General features: G+C 46.9%; 1 protein-coding gene across 1 annotated transcript in view; it reads right to left on the bottom strand.

The window, feature by feature from the left end:
* Positions 1–18,094, bottom strand: part of dnah6 (dynein, axonemal, heavy chain 6) — a gene marked incomplete at both ends in the record, with an annotated part of 85,297 nt that overhangs the window by 7,839 nt on the left and 59,364 nt on the right. Inside the window, 15 exons of the mRNA XM_079998925.1 lie at positions 429–550; positions 652–771; positions 2,695–2,833; positions 3,905–4,051; positions 5,006–5,094; positions 6,137–6,297; positions 7,370–7,560; positions 8,724–8,851; positions 9,407–9,542; positions 10,961–11,194; positions 13,322–13,501; positions 14,012–14,192; positions 14,310–14,377; positions 15,561–15,725; positions 16,029–16,154. Coding sequence (XP_079855051.1) covers positions 429–550; positions 652–771; positions 2,695–2,833; positions 3,905–4,051; positions 5,006–5,094; positions 6,137–6,297; positions 7,370–7,560; positions 8,724–8,851; positions 9,407–9,542; positions 10,961–11,194; positions 13,322–13,501; positions 14,012–14,192; positions 14,310–14,377; positions 15,561–15,725; positions 16,029–16,154 — 2,187 coding nt within the window. The remainder of the gene's footprint in view (positions 1–428; positions 551–651; positions 772–2,694; positions 2,834–3,904; positions 4,052–5,005; positions 5,095–6,136; positions 6,298–7,369; positions 7,561–8,723; positions 8,852–9,406; positions 9,543–10,960; positions 11,195–13,321; positions 13,502–14,011; positions 14,193–14,309; positions 14,378–15,560; positions 15,726–16,028; positions 16,155–18,094) is intronic.

Genomic DNA, 18,094 nt, shown 5'->3' with positions numbered 1-18,094 from the left:
TCCATTATACTGAGGAAAAAAATATATTATACTGAGGACAAAAATATATTATACTGAGGGCAAACATATATTATACTGAGGACAAAAATCCATTATACTGAGGACAAAAATATATTATACTGAGGGCAAAAATATATTATACTGAGGGCAAAAATATATTATACTGAGGACAAAAATATATTATACTGAGGACGAAAATACATTATACTGAGGACAAAAATCCATTATACTGAGGAAAAAAATATATTATACTGAGGGCAAAAATATATTATACTGAGGACAAAAATATGTTATACTGACGGGCAAAAATACATTACACTGAAGGCAAAAATACATTAAACTGAGGTTGTACTCATGTGTTGATATTTTATAGCACTGACAAAGTATGTTGATGAGGATTATTATGGCGAGCACTCCCTGTTCCCAACCTGGAATGCCAGGTTAGCGTTCTCATGCATCCCAAATATCTCGGGGTCGTCAAGGATGGGCAGGCCCTCGATGTACTGCTTGTAATTTTCAAGCAGGTCTTCCTCTGGGGCGTAGTAGATGCCTAACGTGCACAAGGGCAGACCACGAGGGGGGCCGCGTTAGTCTCCTTGAAAGTGCTTTGATAGGATCTGAGCATGCACCGAGCAGAGCGTGAAGCCGCACCTGAGGCGGAGAAAGTGTAGCCGGGCTCCAGGGTGACGGGGGAGAAGAAGCTTTTTAGGATGGTCCTGAGGCAGCGCTGGTCCCAGGCGTCCGTCACCCTGCCGCCGTAGGTGATCTCCCCTGGGGGAGGCAGCGCATCGTCAGGCTCACTGTCCATGATGGTACTTTTCTGTTCGACATGCTTGAATACATTTATTTGGGGGGCGAAAATTTCTGGCTGCAGTAATGTAAACATTAGCCTAAAAAAATTAAAAAAACAAAGCTTTTTAACATTATTCAGGTGTTAATTGTGACTCCGTACATGGAACTAGACGAACCACCGACAGGCTGTCATCTTAATAGTTTTAGGGACCAAAATGCAGGTTGCCAAGTTGACGTCTTGTATCAGCTTTTGGCTGCCCAATTTTAAGAGTTTTATAATTGAGTGATATGCGTAGTACAGTATATAATTATAATCCATACAGTACTTCAATATTTTTCAAGTTTCTAAACATTCTTATATATTTTATTTTCAACATATGAAAAGAGGTTCACAACGGATCAACCAGACGGCAGGAGGTGGTTGACAAGGGCCCAATAACGGTTGCCCGGGGCAACCGGGCAACCGTTATTGTCTAACCTGAGTTCATGCTCATATAACTTATATCATACGGAACAGAAGGCACACACGCACACGCACACGCACGCACGCACGCACGCACGCACGCACACACACACACACACACACACACACACACACACACACACACACACGGCTCCACTTTTTTAAGTTTCCAAAAACCAGAAGTAAGTTGACATATGGAGCAGTAGCGTCTCCTCGTCTTGGGAGACGTCTCCTACGCGGTGATGCGTGATGGAGCGGCAACAACAGTTCAGAAAGCGGGGAGGCCGCAAGCGACGAGACGAGACGAGACGAGACGAGACGCAGGTGGAAAAGGTCAGCGGGGGTCAGACAGGAAGGAGACACACAGCCACGGGGGGAGGAGAGTAAGAAGGAAAGTTTCGTATGAAAAAGGGTATCACTCTCATCCCTTCCTTCCGTCAGACCGTTTCGATCAGGTGAGTCCCGATCAGGGCCGAGCGCCGCGGCTCTTTTGAATAATCGCGGAGAGGCTGGGAGGCGCTGGTGGTTCTGACCGGGGAGAGAGAGGCAATATCATGCTTGGTTTGACTCAAAATGATTTTCTTCAAAGAGAGGGGCGCCCCGCGTGAGAAGGGCTGAATTAAACATCAAACTAATCGCATAGACGTGTGGATTCCAACAATGAGAGACATCAATTTGCCGCCAGGGTTGTTCTCCCTGGCGAGATTAAAGACTCATCCGGAGGGAGAAAAAATGAAAACACGGGGGCGGCGGTAACGGGGTTCCCGCTTGTTAACACGGAGCTGCTAAAAATGAGAGCTTGCAGAAATGCATTTAGGCAAATGAAATGTAAGTGTCTGATGTGTTCTTTTACTGCAATCCCAATTATGTTCACAGTGAGAGAACCGAGCAAAAAAACGACGCCGTTGTGGTGAATGAGGACCTTCTATTGATGATCTGCGCGTTTTATCGATCTCGGTTTTCCGAGAAGGTTCCGCGAGATTCATTCTCGCCCCATTCCTCCGCACCTCAGCCCCAGAACGCTTGAAAACGGCCGGTACGAGTAAGGAGGTTTTCTAAAAATCTGTCGGTTCTCGTTTTCCTCTCCACGATTAAAACGCCCGGTCCACTTTAGGAGGGAGCAGGTGAGCGCCCACTCACAGTCTCTGCCTCGGCCCGAGGCGCGGCACTAGCGAATGGGAACCATATCCTCTGAATCCCAGGACGTATTAAAGTAAAAGACCTGTCCTGTTTCAGCTGCTCACCGTGACCACAAGCACCGACATCAATAATGCAGCTGACTGTCAAAAAGAAGATGAAAAACAAACAACAAAAAAAACAAAAAAAAAACCCAGACATGAAGGCAAAGGCACGCCCCCCACTCAGACATGCACTGGTATAAACATGTTTATCTGGTGGCCACGAGCGGGCTCCGCCCACACGGCTCCGCACCCTCCTACCGGTGATGTAGATAAGCGCGTCCCAGGGTATGCTGCCGCCCTGACAGTACAGGTTGAGGTTGAGGAGCGCGCACTCCCTGTCACTGTCGTTGAACTCGTAACCGATGTTCCAGCCCAGAGGACCAAACTTCTTCCTCTCCTAAAAGAAATGCATATGTATATATATATATATATATATATATATAAACAAACATACAACACACACACACACAAATCAATATCAATCAGAAACAAATTTACATTTCATTATTTATTGTATGAGCATCTGTCTGTCTATCTATCTATCTATCTATCTATCTATCTGTCTGTCTGTCTGTCTGTCTGTCTGTCTGTCTGTCTGTCTGTCTGTCTGTCTGTCTGTCTGTCTGTCTGTCTGTCTGTCTGTCTATCTATCTATGTCTGTCTGTCTGTCTGTCTGTCTGTCTATCTATCCATCTATCCATCTTCATGTGAAGGGGTCACACATACTTTTAATTAATATTTAATTTACACAATGAAAAAAGTGATCAAACACCCATATCACCAATGTGAAAAAGCAATTGCTCCATAATTGCCGCCTTAACTTGTTGCACCACCTTTAGTAGCATAAAAAAAAATATATGTTATTTTTTTAGATGCGGTGTTTAATGAGGATCCCTTAGTCGAATATTACAATCTTTAAAAGATCTGACAAAAATCATTGCAACAAAAATGCAATAATAAAGGTTATCAGGACGGGGGCAAATCCATTTTGATGGCACCGTGTATATACAGACGGGAAAAACCAGCAAGCAGTGCTGGGCCACGAGACGCCAGCACTGCTTAAACGCTGACGTAGATTCTGCGAGTCTCCGGAGCTCCACTGGAGGGGTGGAACACCGTCCTCCGAAACGATATTCCCTCATTTGGTGTTTTGATGATGGTGATGGAGAGCGCTGTAAACGCGTCAGTCCAAAATCCCCCAGGGGTGTTCCATCAGGTTGATATTCCACGTTCGCAGGTGTGTGCACGTGCGCTCAGGTTTACTGCCGTTCAGGTTTCCTGTTTCATTTTTAGGTTTACTTTTGTATTGGGTTTTCATCCATTTTTTATGCTTAAAAACTACAGCTGTATGTACTACGCCGCATTTATTCTGGTTTGTCCTTTAACTTGTTACCCGTCTGTATATATACTGTGATAAATATATGTGTGTGTGTGTGTGTGTGTGTGTGTGTGTGTGTGTGTGTGAGACCTGGACGATAGCATGGAAGAAGCAGACTCCAAAAACAATCTTCCTCCACTGGCATTCCAGGACATGCTCCTCAAAGGAGCTGCTGGAGATTTCGGTGAACGCCCGACGTATGTTTGCTCTCAGGCCTTTGGGAGGCTCGTTGGTAACCTGGGTGCGGTGAAGTGAAACGGTTCAACTCCGAGGGGTGGACACACTCGGCGCTCAAACTCATCAAACGCGCACTTTGCAATTTCACCAATGAGACATTTACAAACGGCTTCTCTCCATTTCCAGTGAAAGTGGCTTTGATTTTCTGAAACACGTCGGTGAATCTGAAGTTTTAAATGCTGCTGAAATATTCCTCCGGCGTCGTTTCCGACAGTATAAAGGGACGTGAACAGATATCGGCGGTTTGTGACATCCCCCCCATGAACTCAAAGCGGAAGCAAACGGCGTTCCATTATCAAGCTGAGACTCCCTCATTCCTCGAGGCACGACTCGTAATGTCACAACGAGGAGCTCCTAGGATGCATTTTTAAACGCTTCATCGCGATGACTTATGATCCCGGGCTGAAGCCAACGGAGCCCAATGAGGAATATAAAAGCAGGAAGGAAGGGATAACGGTCCTCAGGGATGTCACATCCATAACCAGTACGTTGTCCCCGTCCTGTCTGAGATAGCTCAGCTAAAAACACGTTTTGCCGGCTTGTTTCACAATGCACATGCGTGTGTCTGTCGTAATGAAGAAGGACGACTAGACTGGACTGGACTAGACTGGACTAGACTGGACTAGACTGGACTGGACTGGACTGGACTGGACCAGACTGGACTAGACTAGACTAGACTGGACTAGACTGGACTGGACTGGACTGGACCAGACTAGACTAGACTGGACTGCTGTAGACTGGACTGAACTACTCTAGACCGGACTGGACTGGACTTGCCTGGGCTGGACTAGACTGGACTGGACTGGACTGGCAAACGGCTCTCTGCTGCAGTTGTCTCAAACACCGAACGTTTGACGTGATAAGTGCTTATTATTAATGCTCCTATGAGGAAAAGTGCTTCACTGGAATGGAGCCAATCTGAAGATCGTTTCCGTTGGTGACGGTGTTTCGCACCTTGACAGAGTTCTGGAGCACGGTGACTGGGAAGACTTTGCTCGGCATGGAGCTGAGGAACAGACGGAAGTTCTCGTGGATGGATGTGTCTACAGGAGGGCAGAAAGGAACATTATTGACTGTGACGGGACTCTTCCTTTTGGGGTTTCACCCTGTGTGTCTGTCCCACAGATCCAGCTGTGGTCGCAGGTGCACTGTGTGTGTGTGTGTGCGTGTGTGTGCGTGTGTGTGCGTGCGCGTGCGTGTCTGTGTGTGTGTGCGTGGTTTCCCATTTGGTGTGTCCGGCCCCGCTGTCCACTGCTGCTTAGATAATCTATCCTGGACTGAACCACCGTCACCTGTGTCGCCTCTAGATTCTACATCCAAACCGTGGAGCCCGGGCTGTGTGTTTGGCTCTGTTCAGCACACTGTGTCAGAGGCGTCCAAGTAAAAGCACAAACACCCTGACGCTAAATTACTGTAGTTCAAGTCAAAGTACCACATTGGCATTTCTTCTTGAGCAAAAGTATGTAAGTACCTGCACTTTAAATGAATATAATACGCCATAGAGTGCTATTGCAGTGGATGATGTTCATGTATCCTGATTACAATTTACAAATAAATAGGTGGAGTCATAGTAATTTACAATATGTATCTAATGAATGATCGATGATCCGCAGTTTGATCGATTCAATCCACGATTTATTTCACTTTTGATGTACAGTATATATGGATATAAATCATCAAAACAAAAGTAACCTGACTGTACAGTAAACTAGTAGACTGTTGAGTAAAATGCACCGATATTTGCTTTGAAATGTGGTGGAGTAAAAGTCTCTCGAAACTGAACTTGTTTAATTTAATGAAGTACTTGCACGACGACTAGGTATCATTTTGCGAATACATGTTAACTCTGTGGATAGATAGCAATACACATATGTTAATTTCTTATATTTTACTTTTAATCTCTATCTTATTTTAAATCCCTTTCTTGACTTGTATTGTGTTTGACAGCTGTATTTCCCCATGGGGATGAATAAAGTTATATCGTATGTAATCATCCTACAGACTTACTGTACATGCACGTGGTTCTCGTATGTTTATTTCTGTTGTTGTTTGTGTGCATGCGACCCCGTATCCCCCCCACCCTACCGGGCTCGGCGAAGGTCTTGATGAGCTCCTCCATCGCCAACATCCAGGAGACGGCCAGGTGACAGTTTTGGAGGAAGACCCAGTTGCCGCTCTCCAGGGCTCCTCTGATCAGCTTCTCTGCGATTGGGCCCTGGCCCTGGCCCAGCGATATGGCCTCCACGCTGAGCGGGAGTGAGAGAGAGAGAGAGAGGGAGAGAGAGAGGGAGGGAGAGAGAGAGAGAGAGTGAGAGAGAGAGAGAGAGAGAGAGCCATCGCTAAGTTCCCGACTGACTCCCGCACGAGCCATGACTCCGCTCCCCGATTATCCGACCAGATACCAGGCGGCATATGCCGATCAGCATTCCCAACACTGAATTTAGCACCTTCACGCGTAGAATGGCAGTTCTTCTGCAAGGCTGGATTAGTACCCCTGGGGGCCCCTGGACACTGAAGCTCACAGCCCCCCCCCCAGGATGAATTTTTATGCAACAATTGGTGCCTTTTCTGCATCAATTAATGGTGGAAATGTCTCTATTCATGTAAAGGCAAACACAAAATTCCAGGCTCCAGGTGACAATTCAACTGTTTTATTCTTGTGCTTTTGAAAGTAGATTAATACTCTATGTTAAGAGTGTGAAATTGCAAAGTACTGTTCGACAGTTGCTGGAGAGAAGACAGTATTTTTGTCTGTTGAACTATAAAAAAAAAGCGTAACTCCTATTAGTTATTCCAAATTATAGATTTAATTATAGTTCCTAGTTTGTAAAACAAGACTTATTTTTCCTTGGTTTTGCGACTTTTTGAGAAAAAATGTCAGAATATCGGACCTCCTCCCTTCTGTTCCCGACCCTCCATGGTTACTTGCATCTACACCAGAGGTGAGGAGGAGATGGCGCAGGTGCCGCTGCTGCTTTTTCAAAATAAAAGCCCTCTGCTCTTATCGGGGGGGGGGGGGCAAAGTTGCAACGAGAGCCAAATAAGACCCACCTAATGAGAGTGTCAATGCGTTGTGTTGCAGTGCTTGACATTCATTGTCAACCAATTCAGCTCAAAAGTTGAATTTTTTTATTTATAAGGGATGTTTTTTTGTAGATGAACAGTTGTCCAGATGTAATTGAGTAGCGGATTTAGCTCCTAAAAAGTGCTTGTACCAAGTAGCACTAATTTACTTAAGCAATCATCGCTGTACCCCCGCCCCCTCCAGCTCTCCCTTCATCCCCTCTGAGCCTGCCCGCCCCCCCAACCCCACCTCACCGGTCGAGGCATCCTCTGTCTTTAGCGAACCGCTGGAACGCCCCCATGGGGTCGGAGCCCGTGCTGAGGATGAAGACCAGCGGGGTGGAGGGCGTCATGTCGCTGTAGAGGGTCGCCAGATCCACCGGAGGGTTCTCCACAAACTGCTTCCCCAGGTTGACAATCACAAACTCTGTCACTGCAGACACCACCTTCAAGGGATGGCGGGGGCACAAGATCAGGAGGAAGGACGATAATGGAGTGACCATGTGTGTGTGAGTGCATCAATCCATCAATGTATCCTCTCACCTCAAGGAGAGCAGAGCTATTATATGTTGTGTCCTGTAACCATAGCAACTAAGGTTGAAAGTCTCTCATGGCCTTATAGTGATGGCCATGGCTAGAATAATAAAGATAATACCATCGCTTGGATATTTCGAGTGTTTTGTAAAGTAAATGAACAAGTTGATGCATCATATTGCCGAGTTGGTTAGAAATTGTCGAAGTAACAGCAAATTTCAAAAAGTGCGAAAATGCAAACATTGATTGTGCGCGTGTGTGCGTGTGTGTGTGTGTGTGTGTGTGTGTGTGTGTGTGTGTGTGTGTGTGTGTGTGTGTGTGGCGTGCACTTTGACAGCACATGGCCTAATCTAAAAAAACTGAAAATGCAAACGTCTCGAAAATAACTTATGTTCTGATGTATGTTGATATGTGTGCGTGCTTGCAAATGGTGGGAAGCGTAAAACGGCAACGTTTCTCTGCCGCAGTCTGTTTCCTTGTACAAAACTTATTGGGCAAAAAGGTTTCAACCAAAGTGGAATATTCTGTAAACTGTTGGCGCTTCCAGCACACTTAATAGGATAGGGGATACTTTATTGACCCCTCAGTGACATAATAGTATATAATTTAGTATCGCGAATAATGTGACATGCCGTCATACAAACTGAGTACATTTGACATATAATCATATTAAACAATTCATACAATACAAAATACATACGTTAAAATGTACATACATCGATCTTTCAGTACAAGCTTCATACGACGTCTTTGCATAGCTCATCAACCCAACATATTACAGAAAGAAGGAGATAGCGGTCGAGCATACAAAGTCAGCCAAGCAGCGCTGGCAGGGACGGTGGTTTACAAGAGTGATTCATAGCGAGATGTATATAAAAATTTATGTGGAAGATGGACAACCTTGATGTTTGTAGCTTCACATTCACTGTGAGTGTCCACAAGGGCGCCCAAGAGGCGAGTCTTTTATGATCAGTAAAACCCCCATAATATGCCCACCTAGAAACGCCACCGCTCGCCCACAAATGCCTCAACCTCCGGACACATTTCTTTCCAAAATGGCCGCGTCTCCTCTCACCTTCTCCTCCATGAAGCTCTTCACCAGCACCAGCTTCTGGAAGGCCCCCAGCCTCTTGTTCCAGGAGCCATCTTTACTTGATTTGTAGTTTTCAGACTTCTCTGGGTTGATCGATACCTCCAGACGACCTGGTGGAGATTGGAAGCAGGAGATGCAGTATTTTGGTGGAGATGTAAAAAAAAAAAAGGGGGGGGGGGGGGGGATTTCCGAAAAGTAACCTTCTCTCTCTTCTATGGTTATAGTTCTCAAAGGGATGTCACTTATGACATCACCTGATCAAGGCAGTCGGTACGTTTGTATTCATCTGAATAAGGAGAATAACCAGATTAACATATTGTCAATGAGGGTTCTGCATTATTTTGATTGCTTCAAAATTCAGAGCGGATTTCAAAAGTATCCAGCTCTTTCGTTTCATCGTCACTCCAAAAGTATGGCTGCTACGCGCTCTGGTTCTGGGTCAAATGCATGTAGCGCCCTGACCTTCTGGCGCATTTTCAGTTGCATATTTAACAATACGATCAAGGTGTTTTCACGCCACACGATCAAAATAATCGAGCTCGGACGATCGGAATACGCCCCAGGCTTTACTTGTGTCAGACGTTGCGATGGCAGTTGCGATATTGGGAATATTAACTTATTCCACTTGACCGTTAATGTAGCAGCTCGTATGAGGGACTCTGTACCGAGCTTGACGTGGATGTGGGTTTTGGTGATCTCCTTGCTGAGGTCCTTGAAGCAAGGCAGCGTGTCCTCCAGCTCGCAGCACGTCTGCCAGTAAAAGTCGCTCAGCCACGCCGCCTTCGGCCGCTTCTTCGGCTCCTGAAAGACGGACGGACGGACGGATGGCCAGGCAGGGGAGGGAGAGAGAGAGAGAGAGAGAGAGAGAGAGAGGGGGGCGAACGAAGGAATGAGAAAAAAACAATTTCAGAGAGAGAAGGGGAAAGAAAGAAGGGGACGGGATAGGAAGAGGGCGTCAGAGTGACGGGGGCCCGCGGATGGAGGGAGATGGGTACTAACAAGGGAAAATGGAGGAGGAGGTGTGGATTAAGGACGAGCTGGAGGCAGGAGATATGAGAAGGAACAGCGTTAGAACGGAGGTATCTGTAGACCTTGGTCAGAATCCGACCCGTTTGTTCCCTTCACCGCCCGCGGCCTCGCTAATTAACATCGAAATAAATGAAAGCCAGAGAGGAGCGTCGATACAGGACGTAACAGCCCTGTATGGACACGGTCTGTCGACGCCCCGCAGCGGAGCTGACTTATTCGCGCTGCGGCGTCAAAACCATCTCAGATAATGTCACCGAAAAACACAGCACTGGATCTTCATTGATTTTATTTTTTTAAGGCGCGAGAGAAAGAGAGAGACAGAGAGAGAGAGAGAGAGAGAGAGAGAGAGAGAGAGAGCTCAAAGTATGAGAGAGGAACGCAATTGAGAGGCAGCCATTGGAATTCATGTCTGACGGTGCACGGAGCTCCACTGGGCAGCGCCGACTCCCAGGACTCGGAGAAGGGAGGGCACGTTCGATGGCCCCGGCGCCATGCGTGGAGGCTGGCGCTGGGAAAATGCAAGCGTAAATATCGATCCCAAATCTGGGCCATTTCGGGTAGGCCGGCTCCGACTAGGGAGCTTCGGAATCGATCGCGCAGACCAGCCGCTCTGAGCTCCTGAGTTCCTCAGAAAGCCGGACGAGAGGATGACTGCCCACACAACACGGGGAGTGTTGCTCCTTCTATTGACTAGAGCTCAAGACGGGCGTGAGACGGGGTGAACATCCTGCTCAGTGGGCCACGAGGAAAGCGTCCGGAAATTACATTTCAGGGAGAAAATGGAACGTCTTCCGGCTTATCTGCCTGCGACGACGTCGTCCAGCCAACCAGCCGGAACAAATTCTTCTATTTTCCTATGACTGTGAGTGAGAAACATCATTGTTTTGCAATTAGGCCTCGCGATATGGTCATAAATCGGCGGACGTTTTTAAAATGTCCGTAGGCGGTCGAGGCTGCAGAACTTTTTGGGCCGGATCCTTTTAAAAGGCATAAACTTGCATTTAATTGCATTTTAATCTCCTTTGTAACTTGGCACCATTACACCCGAGGATTCTTCCCCAGCGGTTTCTCAAGGTGAAACCGGGGTTGATCAACGAAACGTGAGTAAATTTGAATCAAAGCAAAGAGGATCACTGGAACGCCAACACCACCCCGCTGACCAACCCCCCTCGCGGTGAACGCTCGCCTACCCTGTCCAGGGGCGGCGCTCCTCGGAGGAAGTGCTGCCACTCGTCGTTGCTGACATCGTCGCGCTGCCTCATGATCTCCACGCACATCATGAAGCTGTAGATGGTCTTGTGCTGCTCGAAGAGGCCGCGCGACACGTTGGTGTAGGAGGCGAGCAGCGTCTCGTCCAGCAGGATCTGCAGACGCTTCTCCAGCACCTTGCACTCCTCCGACGTCTCGATGGTGGAGTTGAACAGCTGCGAGACGAGCAAAGGATTTCCGTCAGGGGAGATGCGACGGGCGGCAAAATAATGAGACGAGTGAAGGACAGAAGGAAACGGGAAGAGGAGTTCAGCCGTAGCTGTCCCTCCACGACCCCGGACTTTATCGGCGAACTACGGATTATTTCTTGCCTACTGAGAAGAGGAACGGATTAAAGCCTGTGTGTCTGAGCTGTGTCTCTCACCGGCTCTGGTATGGACGCCGAGTCTGGAAAGCAATTAACCACGAGACGTGAAACCCCTCAGCTGATCCACAGGGGGGGGCCACAAAACTCTGTGGCGAACTCGAACCCCTCTCTTCACCGTCAGTGCGTTACAGACGTACTATCATCCAGCTTTTCCGTAACATGACCTCCTCAGGCCGCCCCTGAAACGGATGAAGGAAGAGCCAACAGGGCCGCATTCCTTCCAGCCCCTGACGCTGCACTACAGCGGATTTCCCCCCCTGCTGAAGGGCGGCGTGTCCTGGGGCGGAACGAGGGACCGCTTCAGGACTCCCAGCAGCTGAACAACAGTGCAGACGCGCTGCTGGGAAAGTCGAACCTGCAGAAAGTTCTGCTTTGATGGGAGTTGGTGTCTAATAAGATTTTAAACCTTTGGATTAGAATATAGAATTATATTTAATCTCCCGGTCCCTAATCACACACTCTCTCCATTACTGCCAAATCAGCGATGATTTGATTTAACGTTAATGCATTTTTTTCTTGGTGGGTGCGGTGGCACAGCACATTGCACTGCTGCCTCACAGCAAGAAGGTCCTGGGTTTGATTGTTGGCACCGTGCTCTGGCGGGTTATCTCCCGATGAGGGTTCCTTTCTGTGTGGAGTTTGCATGTTCTCCCTGTGCTGACATGGGGTCTCCTCCATGTAACGTCAGTAAGGACCCCCACCAAAAACATGCAGAACAATGTCGTCTGACCAGCCATGGACATTTGAAACTGCTCCGCGGCCGTGTTGTTGAATGCTGCCAACTGCTCCTGGCTGCCCCGGCCGAGGAAGGACAAGTGTGTGTTTGAAGTGTGTGTGTGTGCCGTGTGACAAATAAATTCTTCTTACCTATTTTATTGATTTTCTATTATTTCATCCTTTATTTCCCATTTCTTTACATCACCTTTTATTTGCCAAGCATTTTAGATTAGATTCAACCAAATGTCATTGTACAGAGTACAAGTACTGGGTCAACAAAATGCATTTCTCTGCACTTTACCATCCTAGTAACTGACCTACCAGTTGTTTTGTGATATTACGCTAAGTAATATCAGGTAATTACTAGCGGTCCCTGAAAGGGAGACAAATTGCACACTTTAGGTATGAGACTGATTAATTTTGTTTAATGATTGATTGACTTAAAATAGACACATTAGTTTCTCCCAACTAAGACAGCACGGGAGTGGTGGCCTAAATGAGACAATTATTAATTATAATTTATTAAAAAAGGAAAGTAGTGTTATTACCCGTAGAAACACATTTAATCCAGGGATGTGTGTGATGACGTGATGTCTTTTTCATACGTAAACAACTGTGTTTATGTGTGTGTATCTGTCGTTGGAAATGGCTATGCCTCTCAGCCTTCTAGTAATGTTAAGCAATAAAGTGTGAGTTGTTATAAATGATAGACTTGCTTTAAATGTATTGTGACGTGTAATTTAATATAATGTGTTGAATTATTACAAATTCACCATGAAAAGAAAAATACGTAATATCTACGACATTATGCAAAACCTTATAACAAAACGTGGAAAAAGTTAGAACGTATTGCGCTCAATGTTAATTATAAAATGCGGTATTGTGGTATTACAAAAAAAGGTCAAAATTAGTACATTTTGGCGGGTTATTTAAAAATACGGCGTTATGACATAATGTGGATTTAACAGCTCTTACATAATATGTGAATATTCAGGAAGCATTTATTATTTGTTCTGGGTTTTGAACAGTAATGACTTCAGCGCTGAACATCAGGACTTATTTTTACAATGTTTCCCCCCCAAAAAACTTTTTTTTATGCTTCCCAGCAATATCCAAAGAGCGGGCAAGTGGAAAAAAAATGAACCCGCGACACGGCTGCGGTGATGACGTACAAACCACGGTCTGTCCTCCATCTCACCTGCTTGAAGTACTTGAGGGAAAACTGGTACATGGGGTCGATCTCGGAGAGGCTGGCGATGACGAAGTACATGACGGAGCCCCGCGTGGCGACGGGGCGGTAGCGCTCCCTCGCCGTGTTGATCATCTGCTCCGTGGCCTCCGCCTCCTCCAGGCGGTTCTTGATGGCCTCCGACGTGACCTGGGAGGAGGGGGCGGGGGGAGGAGGAGGCAGCGGAGCGGAAAAAGCGAGGGCAAGAGAAAGGTGGGGAAGAAAATAGGAAGTGCGGCATGAAAAAACAGCGCTTTGGGAGTCTCTCTGAGGACAACAGATGATTCGGGGACATGTGAGAATATTTGCTTGATTAAGATGTAGAGATTGATGGTTAAATATATATATATAAAGCCCCTTTACTTTAATTCAGTTCTCACCATATTGTTTGAAGTTTCCAAATAAATACGGTATTGAAAATCCAAAAATGTAATTTATCACCAAGTAAAATGTAAATGGGTAAAATCGCCAATATGGTCCTTTAAACTCCTGATAACTGAAAATCTAAGGCAAAAAATGAATAAAATAAACAAATTAAATAAAATAAAATCTAAGACAGAGCAAAACAAACAAAAAAAAAAGAATACACATATCTTGCGATGACCCGACCAAGTCAACGCCGTCCCCGTCCCCACCGCCCGAGCAGGATGCCACACGGACCTTTGACTCCTGCAGCGTCTCCACAAGCTCCTCGTTGTCCAGGATGTTTCCCTCCGAGGTGAAGAGCAGCTTCAGGATGCGATCCTCGATGGCCTTCAGCTGGTTGCGGTCGGCATTGATGCGAATGATCAGCTGGTTCCTCTGCTCCTCCAGGTCCGGGCGTTCCAGACGCACCACGTCGCTGAGGGGGAGGGAGTAAGGGTAGGCAGTAACCATTTTGAAAAATTCTAGACAGAAAGTTGCTGAGGTGCACAAAGGAGTGAGACAGTTGCATCTGTGTGTGTTGTAGCGTCTGCACCTTAAAAGTTGGTCCTCAAGGCCAGATTTGGTCACCGTGAAGTTGATGATGGTCACTTTGATACACACCTGAAGGCAACGGTGACAGGACACACACACACACACACACACACACACACCCAGACACCCAGACACACACACACACACACCCACACACACACACACACACACACACACAAATATTTAGCCGACCACAGGAAACCGAGCGGAAGCTTTTCTCTCGTGGCAGTCACAATTAATTCAAACAGTCCCATTTGGACGTTTACCTCCTAAACGACACTTTATTAAACCCTCATTCCGCCTCACACCAGCTTGCCTGTGTGAGCCTCGGTGCAGAACATTAGATCAGTGACAGTCTCTCGCAGCCATGTCCTAATTTGCCGCCTTTAAAAGAAGATGACAGAAAAGCTCCCCGCCGTCTAACTTGCTACTTTCTGCTTGAATGCATCGCTGGCCGGGACTCCACCGGGACAAGACGCGGGACGCCGACCGGCTTCCCCTGGGCTTGGGAGCGGGGAAGAGGGGTGTGTGTGTGTGTGTGTGTGTGTGTGTGTGGGGGGGGATATGAGCTGAGGGGTCCGCCAAACCTCTGTCCGTACATCGTCTGTGGTTGATGCCATATGTAAGTGCCAAGATTATTGTTCCTGCAGCCGCTGGGCTGGCACGGAAAAAGGGCAAAAAGGTTGTTAAAATGTGGTCCGAACCCATGGTTTGATTGTTTGTCATTTTGTGAGCAATAAAATTTCAAGGAAAATGCGGGTGTTTTTTTTTACCCTAATAATTATTTTTTATCTGTTGGAGTCAACCCCAGTGATTGGCGTTCAAACTTTTTTAATCGATCCATTATTGAGAGAATAACTTCAGCCGTGCGATGGGGCAATGGCGACCAGTCGGATCAATTTGAAAGATTCTGAGGCCAATCACTTGAGTCACAATTATACATTCTTTTACAAATGCAAGTACCTCTAATTAGCATCCTCTTTGTGAAATAATAACAGTAAAATAATATGTTTTGTTTCGGTGCTATTGTGTTTCAGTTCAAAGAATCTCTCCATGGCAAGGCTGCTGCCGGAGACGCCGTGTTGTGTAATTCCATTGAACAGCTGTTGTCGATGATGAGCAATAAACAGTGGTCTGCCTGAAATGAAGATCATTTATGCCACCAACTTAGTGACATCACACTCTACTTGCTGGGTGTGTGTGTGCGTGTGTGTGTGTGCGTGTGCATGTGTGTGCGTGCGTGCGTGTGTACCTCAGGCAGGTAGTGTGGGTTGGCCATCTTGGTGGTCATGTAGAACCTGAAGTTCTTGTCGTAGTCGATGTCAGAGTCCCCGAGGCGGATCAGCGTGCGGCCGCCTGACACAAAGGTCTGCTTCAGCAAGATGGGCTCCAGGGAGGGATCCAGGGTCTCCTTCAACTACACATGCACAGAATAACACACACACACACACACACACATACACACACACACACACACACACACACACACACACACACACACACACACACACACACACACAAACATATTCACGATAAAGAAGTTGGACGGAGCTTTGCCGAAGTTCTTGCAGTTGTGATGCGGATCGTGAAAAGAGAACATTGGAAGAAAAGAAGGATCAGCGCGCGGTGTTGCTGAGAGATTCTCCAGCTACCGGCAAAGCGAAGTAAACCACCGGAAACCCAGTTCGGAACAAAACGGTTCCCGCGGCAATGCGCCTACCTCCTCCAGCAGCACGGGCATGCCCATGCGGATGCAGTTCTCCAAGGTGCGGAGGAAGCCGGAGTCCGTCAGTTTGATCACCTTCAGACCGTGCTTGGCCTCCTTGGAGCGGATCCAGCGGTTAGCCTGACATGTAGAATTTAAAAACAGTTGAAACTTTTGAATCTTGAAGATGAACGACGATCACCGCATGGAAAGAAAAAACATTGCCCGTCCTGATCGGCCTAGATCTGCCTGCTGCCTTAACCGCCAAATCCACCTCTCCACCCTGTCTGAATTTGGAATGACAGGATCTGCTTTGCGATTCCATTACTTGGATGACATCATTCTTGGCCAATCGCTCACACCAGGTCTCGTTAATGCCGGCCTCCCTCAGGGTTCGGTCCCGGGGCCTCCACTGTTCTCCTTGTACACTAAATCCCTTGGTGACGGCGTCGCCTCCCATGGCTTCTCCTACCACCGCTGTGATGATGACACTAAACTCTACCTGTCCTTTCCGAATATAGCATCTCTGAATGACACACAGTTTGATGCTATGACAAATGTACTTATTGTAAGTCGCTTTGGACAAAAGCGCCTGCTGAATGACATAATGTAATGTAAAATAGGGTCTCAATATGACCACATAATTGGTGAGTATGGCTGTGGAGATGTGGCACACAAATCCACCAAGGCTATCAGACAGGAAGGTCCGCATGAAGCTGTCAAGCTTTCCGACAGCTTCTCGTGTCCCGAAGCCACATTTGTCGACCCATCTGTCAAGTTGTCAACGTGAAGCGCAAACCACTTATCAAAAGACAGCAGCGGCAGCCGCCGAGCAGCGGCACCGGATGGTAATAACCTACACGGCGAATGGCAGAGCAGATTACGATGCAGGGCGTCAGAGAGAGCTGGAAAATCAAAGCTGCGAACGGACGTGCGCCGTGTATATATTTGTATCGCAGTCGTGCATGCGTGCTACGCGAAAGGAGATGTGTTGTTGTGTCCATCTCCGGACTGCGCTCGCATGCCTCGTCTGTGGGTCTCTGAATGCATCCAAGGATTGGGGGGGGCCTGGGGTTCCCGCGAGTGCCTGGGCCTTTGTCTACCAGCAGATAGCAAAACCAAGCGGCGTCCCGTCTCTTCCTCCCGAGAGGAAAACTTGAAATGATAGCGGAAAGCTTATCCCAGGAAAAAAACAAGAAGCACAGCAAAAAAATCTACCTGCACCGAGCGAAAACGTCTTTGTCCCTTTTTGGTTTGATCAACCCAAAACAGATGCATGCTATAACGCCATGGCGACCGTCCTTGTCATCGGGGTGCAGTCAACAAACAAACAGGCTGTCACCTACCACGAGAAAATTCTGTACGCGGAAGTTTTTACTGAATGGTTTGTGAAGTGTCCCTTTTCAATCCACACCCAATACATTTTGCAGATAAATCTTCCACCTGAATTGATAAACAATCCAAATTGTGACGAAATCAAAGGTCTTATTGTCGGGGTGTCCAGGGGGACTTCAGCCTAATGTCTAATTCAGTGGTTCTTCTCAACATTCTCTTCTAAGGTCTTTAAGACACATACCCCCTTGACACAGTGCGGCATTTTTAAGGTGCATGCATGGGAAGCAAACAGAATTATATTACACTAATGCCTCAGCCGCACTATCTGGACTTTTTTGGCATAACCACTTTATCATTGTCTAATACACAATATTTCACTTTTTTAAAACCTCATCCCCACGATGGTTTGGTCGGTTGGAATAAGGATTCAGGAGCTGAAGTCGCCAGAAGGAACCCGCAATCTCTGATAATAATCTCTGATAATGTCGCTACAACTTATGCCGTTCTAAAATGGCTTTAACACTTTGGGAGGATTTGGTAAAGACACATTCAATTGGAATGACTTGAGGACGCCTGTGCTTTTTCTCCCGTTTACCCCCTGGGGTTCGTATACACCCCCATACGAGAACTACTGATCCAATTCACAACAAGTTATATATATAAAAAAAACAAACTAAAAAGATCCGCTCTTTTAAAGTGTTGTTTCCAGTGCTTTCTCTGTATTGGCAAAGTAAACATGCCATGTT

The sequence above is a fragment of the Zeus faber genome (assembly GCF_960531495.2).
Source record: "Zeus faber genome assembly, chromosome: 4".
Taxonomy (NCBI): domain Eukaryota; kingdom Metazoa; phylum Chordata; class Actinopteri; order Zeiformes; family Zeidae; genus Zeus; species Zeus faber.
Note: the sequence above shows the minus strand (reverse complement) of the source record. Positions and strands in the feature narration are given on the sequence as shown.